At 35.8% G+C, this 17621-nt stretch overlaps 1 protein-coding gene across 1 annotated transcript; it reads left to right on the top strand.

Moving 5' to 3' along the window:
- Positions 1–932: 932 nt before the first annotated feature.
- LOC107088348 (nuclear receptor coactivator 2-like) lies at positions 933–12302 on the top strand (the record flags this gene model as incomplete). The annotated part of the gene is made up of 12 exons (XM_015380464.1): positions 933–1155; positions 1264–1464; positions 1640–1822; positions 1904–2012; positions 2094–2262; positions 3052–3372; positions 5452–5529; positions 6681–7104; positions 7433–7673; positions 7756–7867; positions 8308–8382; positions 9042–12302. Coding segments are annotated over 12 exons (2148 nt in total), but the record flags the coding sequence as incomplete, so codon positions are not given.
- Between the last annotated feature and the right edge of the window lie 5319 nt (positions 12303–17621).

Below are 17621 nucleotides of genomic sequence, written 5' to 3' on the forward strand. Positions count from 1 at the left end.
TCTTTGTCCTTAATGGAAGGGTATGTAAACTTAGAAGGACATTTGTATGTTAGGGTGTGCACGTATTGCTTCTAAAACCTCTGTATGTATCCTACTGTACATCACACATGACCTCATTAGGGCTGGAAGTTTATTTTTAGCTCCCCACACCATTCATCAGCTAAAGGCCCCTAGGAAACCATCTCGTCCACTGTGTGCCTGGGTGTGTGTGTGTGTGTGTGGATGTAAAGGGGCTGGGCTAGAGTGTTTCACTGACTCAGGTTGAACGAGGTTTCTGTTTTTGTCAAAGCTGTCATCAGACTTGACCTGACTTTTTTTTATGATTTGTTTTGTTCAGCTTTTTAATGGTTATTGATTTGAAAATATTTAAAAGCTTTAAACAAAGTCAAACTTTTATTTTTGGAGTGTTTTAAAAGAAAAAAATATTACTAAAGATGTGAATGTCTGTTCGCTGAAAATCATGAATCTGAAAACATTTAAAAAAAATCAGGTAAAGAAAACAAGCAAGGACGTGATTACATGATCTTAATAAAGTATATGAATGTAAAGGATTTTTTTCTTTAGGGAGATATCAAAAGCAACATATCTGATTCCAGCACTAGATACTGTCTTTTAAAAGATTTAACTGTTTTTATGATGGTTTTGCTCAAGGTCTTTATTCAATATAATCATCAGGTCATTCAATATAAAATCCTATTAAAACAACATTTTTCATAAACTAAGCCTATTATTGTAGGACATGCAGTGAAAATATGCATTTGTTTGAAAAGGGCACTGCTTTATACTTCAAAATATATAGTGCAGATCAGTTTAAATACTTGCTGAGGATTTTCAGTCATTTCTTGAATTGTAAAAGATTCCATACTGTGTATTGATTTTTAAAGAGAGAAATTCCTGTAATAAATAACGTTTTTCGTTGTGGCTGCTTCCAGCCATCTGAGCTGGAGGACCTGCTGGAGGACCTGCAAAACAGCAGCCAGCAGCAGCTGTTTCCCAGTCAGCCTCCGTCCTCTTCATCATCTTCATCAGCGGTGCCAGCTGGCTCCTCTGTGGACAAACAGACCATCATCAGTGACATCCTGCAGATGAACGACACCAGCAGCAGCAGCAGCTCCCCCAGCCAGCACAGAGCCTTCCCTCCTATCGGACCTGCAGGTACGTCTTTAGCAGGCTTTTTTTATATTACTCTATTATTCAATCTAATTTTTTTTTGATTGAACAAGTATTTTTGGTGTTTTTACATTTTTTTTTCTCTTATCCTAGGAAGTTTCAATGGTGTCAGGTCAGGCCAGTCTGGTCAGGGGGCTCCTCCAGTTAGAAGCATGTCTCTGGACAACAGTATGGGCTCCAGCCCCACCAGGCCTCTCCCACCTCAGCACAGAAATAATGGCCCCTATCCTTTGCAGCAGCAAGGCATGATGGGAACTCACACCAGCATGAACCAGGCAGCAGGACCTAACACAGGTTAGGCAAAACAATCTAACAGATCTGTAACATGTAAATAGTTTTCCTCAAAGCTTCGGGAAGGAGAAAGGATTCTGTTTTAATTCTTACAGAATTATCTAATATTTTGGTCTTTATAGGGAAGGATTAACCAAAATGCTTGTAGTGATGTAAATTCCTCTGAATCCCCCTTCAGCAGGCCTTCGTGGCTCCATGCAGCAAGGCTGGGGTCCCCATGCTCCAACAGGCGGGAACTCTGGACCAATGATGCCACACGGAGTTGGTCGAATGGTACCGGGCATGAATCCTACACTCCCTACAAGAAGCAACGGTTCAAATGTTTCTAGAGCTTTGGTCAACATGCAGATGATGGGAAATGGTGCGAAGAAATCACCAAAGCGATGCTCCATAGCTGCCATACACTATACCTGATGTTTATGATCTTATTTTCTTATGTTAGACTTGGACATGGCAGCTCCTCCCTACCATCAACAGCAGGCTCCGCCCAATCAGACAGCTCCATGGCCAGACCGAATGATGATGATGGATCACTACGGAAACCAAAGCAGGTTTGGCATTTAGTTCATCCTAAAGTTTAATGAAGGAAATTGCTTTGGCTTTGTTTAGTCTGACAAAGTGCCACCTCGCAGGCCGCCCTATGGCATTCCTCAGGAAGACGGGATTGGTTGTTGTGGCTCCGGACCTGAAGGTCAGACAGATGAGGGTGCTCTGCTGAACCAGCTGTGTTCGGTGTTGAAGGACTATGAGGGTCTGGAAGAAATTGACAAGATGTTGGGAATACCCACTCTTGCTGGACAGGTAAGCTGGGTTCACCCTACTTTTTTTTTTTTTTTTTTTCCAGAGAAGACAGACGGGAATTTGTTGTAATCCACCGCTCTGTTGTATCTGTGGTTAAAGCTTAAGGTCTTTGTCTTACTGGAAATTAAACGTACCCTCCAGTCTCATGTGTTTGAATTTAACAGAGTGCCTTCCAAAATCACCTTCTAGTTTTTTCTCCATCCATCACCCTTGACCAGCTCTCTTTCCCAAAGCATTACTCGTCCATCACCATGTTTTACAGGGAGGGATAACACTCAGTGTGAAGTGCTTTTTCTGCCATTTTCCTGTTATGCAGAAAGACCAATAAATAATGTTTTGGCTTTATCTGACAAAGCACCTTCCTCCACATGGTTTAGCCACTCTTCCATAAAGACTGAGTTATTTTTGCAATTAATAGTGTTACTTTTTACAGATTTGCCATCATGAACTGTTGATTTCAGCTCATTTATAAAAAAAATAAATAAATAAAAAAAAGGATTGATCAGTGCTCTGTAAAACGTTTCTATACACTAACCCTGCTTAAAAAGTGGGTTGAATATAAATTGTCTCAATGTTAATACTTTTATTTTAAAATTTTGGAAAATATGTAGATATTTTTTTTCTACACCTACACTCACAATTATTCACTACTCCATGTTTGTTCCATGAAAGACCAATAGAATACATCAGTGTTTTTGGTAGCCTCAAAATTTCAAAGGTTATTGGTACATTTGCATGGCACTGAACAAAAACAGGAGAACAAACAATATAATCTGTCTTCATCTTCAGGGTCCTCTTTCAGAGCAGGAGCAGTACCTGGGTCCCTTGGAGCCACCGTCTAGCCTTAAAGCTCCCCTCTACAGTCAACAGTACGGGGGGCAGCCAGGTTACGGTGGCTTACCCCCTGATGGCGCATATGCTGCCCAATCAATCGCCGGCCACATGGGACCTCAAAGGATGGCACCGGCAGGCTACCCTCCTATGATGAGAATGCCCGGTGCCCCAGGACCCCGGCCCCCCGGCATGAGACCTGGTGGCCCCAATTCAATGGTGCCATCGCAGCCCAACAACCTGAGGCTCCAGCTACAGCACAGACTCCAAGCCCAGCTGGTAGGTTTCAGCTAATTAGTTATGATCATCTCTATTTGGTTATGAGCTTTTGATAAGAGCATCAGAGATCAGACAATTTCCTCCAGTTTTATTAATACAAAATAGGTGGAGAGACATACAAAGATTCTGGCTCTACATTTAATAAGTCATTTGGTGTTTAAAAGTACATTACTTACATTATTCCTGTTAATAATCAATGCACAAAAATGACTTGATCATAAAAGAAAACACCTGTGCTGAAGACAAGCTGGTCATCATTTTGATTAATTAAGTATGAAAAAATAATGCATGACAAAAATTTATATGCACTCTGGAATGTAAACAAATACGATGTAAACTAGTGTTTGGATAAATTAGGTGAAATAAATCTTTAGTACAAGCCTCTTAATGCATTCCTTGCCCATATGTTTGGTAGGCACTGTAAAATTAAGAGAATATTTTGATTAAACAATTAAACAATTTAACTAGTGTAGATTGAGCTGGGCTGAATTTATAGTCTGTTTAGGTTGGCCTTCTTTAATGGTGATCTCCTATTGATTGTTTTTTGATATAGAAAAAAAAGGATTGTATATTTTTTTTTTTCTTTTATTGCTGCATTTTCTTTGCAAAGTGGTTAATTTTTTTCTCTCTTTAAATACATAAAAAAAATTGTCTGTATTGTTTCCTATTAATCCGGTAATAGACTAGTCAGTTAATCTAAAATCATCAAATTGCAGCGTATCCCATTACATTCTGAAGATATCTCTTAGTAAAGGAGCTACATGTATGCAAACAGACAGGTTGGTGGGGTTCACTGAGTTTAAACTGCAGACAAAAGAAGAAAAAAAGTGGCTGCAGGAACACTGCTATATATGAACTAATACTCAGCCTCTACAGACATGGATGGTGTGCCTTTTGTAACCAGTAAACATTACAGACATGGGTCTTTGAAGAAATCATAGGCTTGATGTCAGACTGAATCACAGATATTCATCATCACTACTGCATATGTATTTTATGCTACAACTCAGACCAATATCATAAAGGTGTATTTTATGTTATTGGTACGAGCTGCCCCCTAGTGGAGAGTTGAGGGAAAGCACCTTTTGTAATCTTAATGATTATAAACAAAAAAATATTTTGGTATATTCCTGTTTTAACCTCTTTCTTATGGTTTGGTTTTCCTCAAGAAATGTTATGGTTTCATAACAACAGAAACGATTCTGAAGGTGTTGCTTTGAATATTTGCAGTAAATGTAATGATAGCAACAAAAACAACATATCAATGCCATTATCATCATGGGCGGTTCTAGACAGGGGCCAATGGGGGCCCGTGCCCCTGGAGATTATGTCCTGGCCCCTGTTATGGCCCCTGTGCCGAAGACATAATGGTAAATGAAATTCTAATGATGATATGCGCTGGAAAAGACATGGTTTCTGATAGGTCCTTTGAAACTGTTTCATTTTTTTTTCTTTAAAAATTCTGTTTTACTAATTATTTAAAGACAATAAAGTGATCACTTCTGTTGTATTGAGACAGGATCCCAGTTTTCAAAACAAATTTAAAAATATGTAATACTCTCATTTTTACAGCTAGATTTATCTGTTATTCTTGAGTTCTAAATCTGATTTTATAGAAAACCTTAATTTTAACTTAAATGAATTTAAAAATATGTAAAATTCCTACATTATGAACGTATATTGACCTAATATTCAAAATAAAAGTTTAATTTGATCTTTTAGATATATAGCTACAATTTTTTGAGTTGATTTTTAGGTATGCTAAGGGATTTTTATTTTAATGATTATCCAAATGAAAATTTCCAAGCCAAAAATAAATATTTTCATATATATTTATGTATATGAAAATATTTATATATTATGTATGTGTATGTATATGTATGTATATGTATATATATGTATGTGTATGTATGTGTGGGTGTGTACATGTATGTGTGTTTGTATAATTTTTTTATGTTTAAGGTTTCAAGTAAGTGACTTCTATTGAAGTATATTTGCAGTGGTTTTAAACAAAGTTTTTGACATTTTCCATGAGGTTTCCCTTATAGTTCTGACATCTGGATTTTGTGTGTTTTGTAGAACCGTCAGCCGGTGATGAACCAAATGGGTGGAGTCACAAATATGAATCTACCTCTAAGATCTAATGTCTCACCCCAGGTCAGCTGCTTACACCAACCACCCTCACATGATTTCTATTATCTTTAACAGTATTCACACCACTTAAATATTATTGTATACCCTAAATTTTCAATTTAAAAAAAAATTTAAAATGTATTGATGTGATTTCATGTGATAGGCTTACAAAATGGGAATTGTGAAATGAAAAAAAAACTGCTGGATGTTACTCAACACACCATCCACAAAGTTACAGAGATGCCTCTCAGAGTAAAAAGATAAAGCTAAATTAAGACTTATCGTGGATGAAAATTTTAAGGAGTCATAACCAGTTAATCTACTTAAAGAATCCTTCTGAAATTGTCTTTTAATTCATGTTTAATCACTTTAAGGGGAAAAAAAATGTGTATGTGTGCCCGTTAATGTAGCTGTAGCATTAGCAACATTAGCAGTTTGCAAATGTTCCTTAGTCATTGTTTTCTCATCCTTTACACAGTTGGTAAAACAAATTACACAAGCAGCAACACTTACAGACAGGCAAGTTCCTGATTGTTGGGATCACCCCTTTAGGTGGGATAGAGACGGGCGTACTGATAGCAAGGTGTGCTAATGTTAGCACCTCGGATGAATGACATCATTTAAGGAGGAAAACAAAAATTGCAGTTTTTGGACAGCCCAAATCCAACACACGCTTTTTAACATAGCAAAAAACTCAGATATGCAGGTAATGACACCTTTAAGTACAGGTGAAAAATATATGGTATTTAAAAACTATATAAAATATGTTAGAAGTCTACAGTTACAGTGTAAAACTATATCCAATATCAATCTTTTTCCAATTTGACTTAATTTGAGTAGAATGGTAATAATTAATTAGTCTGGAGATTTTCAACACCTCTGGCTATATTTACAGAAAAAGGATGGTTAAAGGGCTAAATATAATTTCAAAACACTACAGTATATCATTCTTAATTATAAAAAATAAACCCACAGTACAGGATTACCTAAACTGGGTAAATCTGGGTTTTTCATAGTTGTAAAATGTGGATTAAAAAATACCAAGGTGTGAAAAGTTTTCCATGATTTAGTCCTGTACAAGTTAAACGTGTCGTGCATTCTTTTGGAGTGCATTATTTCCCCTATTCATTTTATGGTGATGACAGAAACGCTCTTCTTTCCATTGTCGCATGCAGGGAACTGTCAACTCTCAGATGCTGGTCCAGCGTCAGCGCGAGTACATAAACAACCAGTTACGTCAGCGCCAACAACTGCAGCACCATGCACATCAGCAGCGTGCAATGATGATGCGCACTCAGGGCATCAACCTTCCGCCAAACATGTCCAGCGGGGGGGCTGCTCCCACGCCAATGGCCATGGCTGGTGCCAACCCCCGGATGACGCAGGGAAACATGCAGAGGTTTTCCTACCCAGCGTCCAGCTACGGTACTGGCCTGCCATCTCCTCCTCCTCATCCCGGCTCCTCCAGCCCCTTCTCCTCCCCTTTATCCCCGAGTCATCTCCTGGCAAGCCAGGGCATGATGGGAAACGTAGGCGGGCAGTACAGCAGCGTAATGAGCCCTTCATCACAGCACAGTGCCTTCCAGTTTAACACTTCAGGTATTGGATTTGTTCTGTGCTTTATACAGGATGTTGTCACTTTTGGTGAGGTGATCATGTTTCCTCTTTGTCATGAATATAGTTCAAAATAAGTAAATATTCTGATTGTACTTGGAGCCTCTTCTACAGCAGCGTGCTTCATTAACTCTTAGAAGCCAGACACGTTCAAAATAAGTTATTATTTTAACCTTTAAATCAGGACAAGTTTTTATCTGTTTTTGTCTGATATTCCAATAATAATCTCTATAAATTTGAAACCAACAACTTTTTTTGTTTTGTTTTTAAATGGAACATGAACTAAAATGTATCTTATGTGCTCTGTTTTTAGGAATGAGCCACCAGCAGCAACACCAGGACCCAGTGTCATGCTTTCCCTGTGGGGCAGGGACACCGCAGAGCCCCCTGCTGTCCCCCAGAATGGGACAGGGTCAGAGCCCCATGTTGCAGCAAAACCAGGGCCAAACACAAACCCAAACCCAGACTCCAAACCAGGGAGGTCCGCCAAGCTACCAGACTAGCGGGGACTTGAACGGGTGGTCTCAGTCTGCAAACATTTCAAACAGCAACAGGTAACAGAACATTTTCCAGATCTTTGTAACATCAAATTAAGTTTTTCTGATGTTCTTTAAGACTGTGCTGCATGTCTCTCAGTGGTTATCCCCAGCAGTCCCAGTCTCAGTTCTCGACACAATCCAGTGCTGGAATGTACAACAGCAGCAGCATGAATGCAGTGTCAGGGCAGATGGTCTCCATGACTGAACAGGTGACAAAATCACTACTTCCTCCAAGCTCAGATATTCAGACAATTTTCTTTAAAATTTAAATGTTCATCTGTCCATCCATCCATCCATCCATCCATCCATCCATCCATCCATCCATCCATCCATCCATCCATCCATCCACCTTTCCATCCATTTGTCAATCCATCTATCCATCCGTGCATCCATCCACCCATCTATTCATCCATCCGTAAACCATCCGTCCATCCATCGATCATCTAACATTCATTCGTCCATCCACCCATCCATCAATCCATCCATCTGTCCATCCATCCATCCATCCATGCATTGTTGCAGGTTCCGTATTTCAAACCTGCTACGTCTTAACTGAAAACTGAGTTATTCGAATCTGACAAAGTTTTGATTTTTGACATTGACACCTTTTTTGGACACCTGTGTTATTTTTTTTTTTCTGTTGGTGCAGGTGGGTGACAGCAACCTAATCCTGGAACAGTTTGGAGGAATCGATATGATGAACCAAGACAGCAATGTCAATTCTGTGAGTAAAATTAGATTTTTCCAACTCTTTGTTGTATCTGAAAGACACCCACAGATGTACAACTTAACTCAATTCATTTAAAAGAAGACGTACTTCATGATATTTTGTATAGCAGAGCAGTCAACCTTTACCACCATCTGCCAGTTAACTGTAAAAGAGACATCAATTTCTGCATCTAAACCTTTGAAAAACTTCAATAAATATTTGATAAAAAAAATTTTAGCTGCAAATTTTAAACACTTTTTTTACACTGAATTCCTTACACTGAATTTTCAATCTGGTGAAAATTCAGCTGCAAAAAAATTAGCTGCATAAAATTTGCCTGCAAAAAAATTAGGCTGCAAATGTGTTGACCTTTTGGTGAACTCAAGCCAAAGCAATCCACACTGGATGCAGTCAAACAGCTTCTAGAAATGAAATGAAATGAAATAAGCACATTTTTCAGGAAAAAAAGGAAGTTTGGCACCGGCCACTTTTTCCAGATCAAACCAAGAGCCTTGGCAGACAGGGGCGCCGGTCTAGCTGTGATCGGCTCAGTTATTTCACCCATTCCCATTACATGAAAAATTCTAACCATTTAGTTTTGTGTATTTTACCAATTACTGAGCTTTATTAATGTTAACTTCTCTGTGTGATGCTGGTTTTCTGTGTTTTTGTAGAATTTTTGCTGACCATGGCTTTTTTGGAAAAGACCTAACCCACGGAGCCGTGCTAAAACCCTGACACCCAGAGAGGTCTGGAAAAAAATATGAAGACTTTGGGTTTCCTGCAAGAGACAAGTGTTTTTTTTTTTCAGAGGAGTAGCAATGGAAGAAAAAAGTCAAGACATTTGAACTCCAAGCATACTTCTTAGTTCCTGCTTCAGGAATTATTCGCAAACAGAGTTTGAAGATACTGAACTTCAATCTGAATAATTCTGACTCCAAACACAATTGTAGGAAAGTCATGCCAATGGCAGGATGTTTGCTTTGGTGTTTTTCAGAAACGCATTTAGTTATATAATGTCGGTTAAAACGTTCCTCTTAGCTTCTCTCTTTCACAGAACAACCTAATGAGACTTTATATTTTATTATGATTTACTAAACAGTAGCTATCACCTAACTTTAGAATCAATTGTAGGATTCTTTTAAAATAATATTGATCTATAAATGGAAATACCTAGTGGCGTGCACAGACATTTTTGGTGGTAGGTGTTCAGGTTGGAAAAAGGCACCTTATACGTTGCATGGAGCCAAACAAGCCTGATGCTGACGTTTAAGGATCTTCTGTAGTCCAGAGGTAGCAATGCCACATTGGTGTCACTTCAATAAATAACAATTTCAAATCCACTAATATAAAGCCCACAAATCCAGAATATCTTTAAGTCTATTGAGTACATATGATAATTTGCAGATGAACTAAGATTTACACTTCAAATATAAAAAAAAACAAAAAACTCTATTATCTTATTTCAAGTGCATATTATGTAATAATAGTTACAAACACTTATTCCACTGACAGATCATCTTATTTCCCTGTTCAGATTAGGGACAGATAAGGTTATTTTCAGAACATTTTACATATTTCCAGGTCATTTTTTGCAGTCCAAGATAAACACAGAAATACTAATACTTTAACTGAATAGAACTTTATTAAAGTTATTTTTACGAATTCTTATCATTTGGCCTTATGTTTGCTTTTAAATGAAATGTTAAACCGACTAAAGGTAACTTGTGTGCTGTAAAAAAAAAAGTCAAGTAGATCTCATGAAGTCCCCGACCATTATAGCAAATCAATAGTGACATCTATTAGATGCTTTAAGTTCAATCTTTTTCTAATTTAATCAAAGAGTTCCATTTTAAACCACTCCTTGTGGCCCGGTAGAGGCCATTAAATATGTTCTGCTATGAAGTAACCGTTTGGAGGTAAATACGCTAAGTTACCTGGATGGTTACCTTGCCCTTCATCAGGGCAAGGCTCTATTGAGGTCAGGCTACATGTCAGGTGAAGCAAAATTACATAAATCTAGGCTCTGGGTTTGAAAGGTTTTTAAAATCATGAATGCTATTTTGGGCGAAATACTAAAAAAACAGAAAACGATTTCAAGAGGGGACAAACAACTTGTTTGTCCAGAGGGGAAAAGGGGAGGTACTCTGGCATCACCTATTGTCTATCTGTGCACGTCCCTGGAAATACCTATCAGTAATTTCAACATAATAAACAAAATAATTAGCCTTTTGTCTTAAGAATGCAGCACATACAACTTTTAAGATAATTATTAACAGATAACTGGTGGAAATGCTGCCTCCAAGAATTGTTTGCAGTAAAACAGGTACATAAACTGTATATTAAAAAAAAAGTTTGGGTTTTCAGCTAATGACACAGATTTATGAAGTGTGTGCAATCTGTAGTCCAGCTGCTTACATTGGATGTTTGCTGTAAGGATGTGATACAGTTATCTCTCTTAAAAAGAAAAAACGACGTTTGATCTCATAAGTTTTTGAGGCCATGTGTTTGTGGTTGACTACTGTGTGTGAGCTAGCACGTTTGTGTGTTAAACTCTGATTCTCACAATTTCACACTGTAGAGATTTATAAAATGAATCTATCAATATTTTTTAAACTCCTGGTTCTCTTTTAGAGCCCGACTGAACGTAAAAAGGAAACTATATGAATATTTTACAGTTATTTATAGATTTAAAGATGTTTTAGAGATTATTTGTACGGATGAAAATCAATTATAACTTTACGAAATCTTTTGAAATGGTACTTGTTGATTTGAAAAGTAATATATATTTGAACTGCTGTTGTATACAGGACATATGTCCCCTATTTAAAGATTTTTTTCATATAAATGTGAATGTGTATATTGTACATAGATCCTTTTACCCCTTTGTTCTTTTAGAGCCATCATAAAGCAGCATTTGGAGTTGAATAAATGATCAACAGAGTTAAAATAGGCCATGGTTTAAATTAAGCACACTGTTTTTTCAAACAGACTTCCTGTTGGATGTATTTTGGGGAAATTTGACACAAGCGAAAGACAAAGACCGGCTGCTGTAATGTTTAGCATAGTAGCACTGTTAGTATGCTAACTGTTAGCATGTAGCACTGGAAAATGTCCAAGTTTCCATTTCATTTTCAATGTTCTTATGTTTTGACCAAATTTGCCTATATGAAGTAAATGGGTTTTTTTTCTGCCATTGCAACTAGAATAAATGCACAAAATGGAGTACTCCACATTTTCTCTTTAAGAGGAACAGCTTTGACATGCTTTCATTCTTTTTATTTATCCAGTACAGTACAACTTCCATGGTTTTCAGTACTGCAGTTAGGTACAGTGCAATATATAACAAACCAAAACGCTCCATCATCACTTTACTATGCATGTAACAATGTTAGCACATATAACTGGGATTCAAACTCTCAACACTCTTCATTATTAGCTCTTACACAGCATGTATACTCACACATACATGTGACTAAAATTATATTGACTGCTACTCAAATAATGACAGCTCATTAACAACAATACTTATCTCATGCAATACTATGCAAACGATCTGTCTGCGCTGAGGAAGATTCAATCACTTACAGATGCTTAAACATGAAAGCAAAACAAACTGCCATGACGGCAAAGAAAAAAAACGAACTAATAGCTATCTGAAGACTTGCATACATTAATAGAGCATCAAAACCTAATCACTAGATGACCTCTTTATGAAGAAAAACCCAAATACCCTTGTCCTTCTTTCTCAGGCAAAACAATATCACACCCTTGTTTTTAATATACACAAATATGATTTGTTTTTGTTTTTTTATTTCCAAAATGACTGCAGCTTTTAACTTTTGGAAGATATGAATTCAGTACTTGCAATCTAAGTATTAGCATGCTGTGTTACAAAAAAAAATTATTTATTTGATCCTGGCCCAAACAAATTAGCATTTTTTTTTTTTTAACCTTTATTTTACCAGGAAGTCCCTTGAGATAAAATCTCTTATTTTCTCTCTTATTTGATAGCAACGTAACTCCACTCTAGAGTGATCTTTTTAAATGCGAGCCAAGTTTTGCATAAGCTTTTTGTTTTAATCTTGTTGTTGATACTTACATTTTTCAGCTTTTAAAGATAAATCATTAAAAATTCAGGATTTCAATACTGCATTAAAAATGTACTTTATCTAAAAGGCTTTATGACTAAGAGCCTTTTCAATCCAAATCAATATGAAGTCAGGGAATTTTGGGAATACACTATAACCACATTCATTTCGGTGCTGTTTTATCTGTGCTTTCTTTTCTTTTCATTGCATAATTTTTCCTGTTTGTTCTTTTGGGACATCTTCAACATACTGTACACAGAATGGGCAATAAAAACTGGAAAAACGTAACTGTAAAGAAAATATAAAATTTTATTTCACTCTCCCTGATATTAAAACAGTCATTTCTTTGTTTTTTGTCTTCAAAATGTAACCTTTACAACCTCAGAGATTAAATGTAGGCCATAGACGTGCTCCGAATGTCTGAAACACTCAGCAAGATTAAAGTGAAGATAAAAACTTGTTTAAATGATCTCAAAATGTCTTATATGAAGGTAAACTGCTTTTCTTGATTTAAACTGAGACAACAATACATATTGGGTAATTTGTATATTTGTACTGTTTGTATTTCATGTAAATATGCATAGATTACTGCCTTAGATTTTTGATTTTCTGTTTGGTGTTTAACTGTAAGGTTTTATAGAGTATCAGGTGTGTGGAATTCTGCTGAATTGGTGATACTCCACTTTATGCATTTTATAAGCAGGGATTTTAGGCTTTCTCACAAGAAATGAGACTTTAAGAAAGCTGTGATAAACTTTTAAAGATTCATGTTAGAAAATTCCCACTGTTTCTCATCGAACTGTCTGTATGTTCCGATGTACACCCTGGATAAAACAGTATTTTGGTTTTAAAGGGGGAATAAATCTATTTTTTATTGTTTGGATTTCTTCTTTGATATGAATACAATTGAATTACAGTTGTCCAAAGATTATTGTAATATCATAGTCAGAAATCTGATCATTTTAATTAAAAGCATTTAACATGATTGTGGAACCCAGGATAGCAGGTTTACAATTAATGCTTTTTTTTTTTTTCTCAAAATCAAAAATTTAAGATGGTCCACAAAATATGACCTAAATGTGGAACTTTTTTGATCTGATTCTGTGCCCAACTGTGAAATAAAATCAATTAAAAATAAATCAATTTTGGGAAAGCTCAAACTAAAGACAGTTACAGAGGCCAAGCACTGAAGCATACAGTAATGGATCCGGCTTAAAATAGCTTCGTGGGTCTAAGTACTTGCTATGTTAAGGAGACTTTGACCACTTTATCTCACTGTTAGCATTTTCTGATATCAGCTGGCTCTTCCAACAAAAGCCATTAAGCTTTTTGTCAATAAGAACTCAGGGGCCTCTGCTAATTACTGTGGTTATTATATCACCTTAAAAATGTATTGATTCAACATGTTTTTGCAAGAGATTGATTTATTGACAAATAAACACCTTTTATAAATTACCTTCATGCAACTCAAACCTTCAGGTTTTAATAAAATTATAATTCAGAAGAGTTAAATCCTAAAACATTTTCTCCCTTGTGCAAATATTTACACTAGAAGTTCAAAATTAGTTGCAAATTTTACTGAGAATAAAAGCAACAAATTCCACTATTTCCTGACCCTGTTTTTCACCTTTTTAATTTCAGATTTGTGTAAATAAAAGGTTACACTCATTTAAAGTAGTCTTTGGATTAACGACATAATCGAAGGTGAAGCAGTTTTACTGAAATATTTCCCTGCTATTTCAAAGTGCTGCCATTGTTAAAATGCAATGAATGCTGTAAACCTAGATATATCAACCAGAGAATGTAGGGGTTTGATTGGGAGTATTGTCTTTAAAGTTAAGGGAAAACATCTCAGCATCTTAACAGTCCAGTTTCCTGTTGGTATTTAGTGTTTTAACCCTAGAGTTGTTCACCCACTTTATGCAAACTATTGACTCTGATGTTTGTTTAGCCAATGCTGCTTTTTGATTTCTGATTGATGCCACTGTAAATAAACTATTTTTCTCGAATTGATTTCTGGAGTTTTATTTCAGTGCAAATGATGAGGCTTAAATGAATGTTCTCCTAAAAATTCTAAGCAATTACAATTACTGGCCAGCTGGGGGCGCCATTTTACTGCGTTTTAATATCAATGTGAATGAAAGTGATAAAAACATGTCCTACTAGGTGCTTGTTATAATAAAGTTAAAATCACCCCGCATCTTTAGCTATTGAGAATTGTTTAATTTCCTATTTTGCCTTATGAGTAAAAAAAAGCATAATTTTTTTCAGAACTGTTATATTTTTCCTATCAGTCAAAATCAAGCTAAGTAGAGAGAAACATATGTTTAGAGAAATTTAGATCTAAATTGCACTAAGGTACAAGTTTTGTTTTTTTTTTGCCATCAAAAACATTATTTTCTATGAAAGGAGTGGGTGTAATATCACAGTAATTATTTTTGGGTTAAATGTGCACCACAAATAATTAAAGAAGACAGCAAAAATGCTTATATAGAAATATAGACTTAGAGATTTACACAGATTTTATTTGGTCATTTTGTATACACAAGTGTAAGCAAAAAAAATTTTAAGAACAGCTCTCTAGACTATTTCTTTTTTTTAAGTGCAGCCTTGATAAATTAATCAGCAGTAATAATAATTAAAAAAAACATTGTGATGAACAGTAATGTAAACATATGGCTGTATAGTTACAGTTCTAACATTCAGATAGAAGACCTTTTTCTTCTTTTAGATTGTGGAAAGAAAATTAAAGAAATGACGAGAGGTACTGTAATTATATCATAAGTCTCGGCAGGGGATGCATACATCTCTCTGTTTTTCCTGTAATTTTATAGACCAGTTAAATATCTGATGCCCTCAGCATGGCCCCTAAAATCCAAAGTTCTCATATTTGGATTTTATTTTTCAAATCCTCAAATGATCTACAGGTGCGTGAGTGTAAAATGCAGAAACTGACTGGTTATGTGCTTCAGCTGTTAGGGAACATGCAGTACTTGCAGTCAGTGAGATAGAGTGCGGCCTCAAAGGATAATTGAAGGTCATGAACCACATAAGTCTCTCTAACACACAAAGCCAGTGTGATAATTTCAGACTGATGTTGTAACACTGGAACTTGGTAAATCCAAGGTCACAGTGTAAATATTGAGGAGAATATCTGGACAATCCTGTAATCTATGAACTTTGTCAGCTTTCCGTGCCATAACAATCCCCTTGTGTTTTCAGTGTTTGGATTGTGAAGAAAGTTGTGAATTGGTGCAGATAGTGAATTACTTCCTGATTGTGAAGTTGTAAAGGGAAGGAATTTCCTCCCCCTCCCCACCCTGAAAATGATCTGAGCCCTTATTGGAGCACTGGGCTGTCAGTCAGGGGGATACCTGCGTCAGAGGCTTTCCAACTTTGGCGTTGTTCTCTATGCTAGATCTGATAGGATATAAAACAATGAAGACCTATCACTCTGCTCCCTTTTCCAAGAACCATATAAAAAAATCAAATTAATTAATTCAAATAACAGAAGGGGTGTGTAAAAATGTCATATTTTAGCAGGTATAAAGCTGCCACTTACTGTAAATGTATTTGTTAAATTACTATATATATATATCTATATCTATATCTATATCTATATATATATATATATATATATATATATATATATATATATATATATATAATTATTATTTTTTTTTTTATGGGACTGTGACCATGATGAATTACAAAACCAAAGCAACTAAGACTGAAAAATAATATTTGTACAAAACATACCAAAATAAATAAATAAATAGAAAAGTCATACTAGGGACATCTAAAATGTGATAATAATTTATAAAATCAGCTTGCTCTGCTACATTTTCTGTTTTACCAAACAGGAAGTTGAAGATCAGGAACGGTTGTAAAGCTGATAACTGTTATATATTTTCGAGACCAATATTACAGATTGTTCAGTATATTGAATTGACTGCAGATATATCATTACCAAGTTCAATTCTCTAACACATAGAGTCTGAATGTAAATAAAGCAGGCCATTATTGAATAATCCACCTAATTTAGATATAATTTTGGATGCAAAAAACTCAACTCATTAAAATGTGTCAAGTGAGTTGTTCTCCATGATGAATGTGTCATTACACATTTTTAAAGATATTTCCTTTTGTAGTTGTACTATAACTCTGTACCGTGCGGGACTTTTCTAAATTTGTGTATATGTATATATTTTTTCATAGCTGGGTAAACCTGTCTTTCTGGACTGTAAGCAAGCCAGACATTACATCACAAAAAGAGAACCGCGCGACAAGTTCAACTTGAGAAAATACGGTACTTTGAAGAAACAGCGCCCTCTGTTGTTAGAAATTAGAATGAGTTTAGAAAACGCAAAGAAGCAAAAACACAGATTAGGAGTTAAAGTCAGACAACACTGAAGACAAGTAGAAAAAGAAAGCACAAGAAAACGACAGATTATCATTTGAAAAGTAAAATTAAGCCACTTAAGTCTTTAAGACACAAAATATGAATTCCTCAATATATATAACAAAACACAACCACAAAAACAACACAGTAAGTTTGTTTGAAAATGGCACAGAGATGATAAAAAATGGGAAACATATTCAGAAAATACACAAATTCAGACAATTTAAAAAGAAAAAAAAACATTAAAAATGAATTGAGTGAAGTGACAGTGGAAACAACAATTTATAACTTATTATTACCTATAAGCCTACATCCAACTAATCCAAGTCTTATAGGGCTACTATAGATAAAATGTGAAATTGCTGTAATGATCATATAAAGGCCTACATCTCAGCTAAAATGGGATAACTTTCTAAGGATATAATTTTTATTATTTATATATAGAAGGATGAAACAACATGAAACGGAAAAAAGTCGTTCCCATTTCAGAGTAACATGCCCATTTCCTTAAAAAAAACAACACAACTTTTACACCCCATCAGGTGTCAAAATGCAAAATGATGTTTTAAAACTATAACAGGAAATTAAAATAATCTGAGAAGGAAGGTTTTTTAAATCTAATACTTCTGTGCTGTTTTCCCCTCCTCATAGAGAAATGCAATGGAAATTCCTCCTCCTTGTAAGGAATAGAGGCAGTAATCTGTCCTAATGTAGGATCTTTGAAAGGGGGGGCGGGGGGCGGTACCCGGCCCTGTCTACTA

Source organism: Cyprinodon variegatus, unplaced genomic scaffold, assembly GCF_000732505.1.
Source record: "Cyprinodon variegatus isolate N-32 unplaced genomic scaffold, C_variegatus-1.0 Scaffold215, whole genome shotgun sequence".
Taxonomy (NCBI): Eukaryota; Metazoa; Chordata; class Actinopteri; order Cyprinodontiformes; family Cyprinodontidae; genus Cyprinodon; species Cyprinodon variegatus.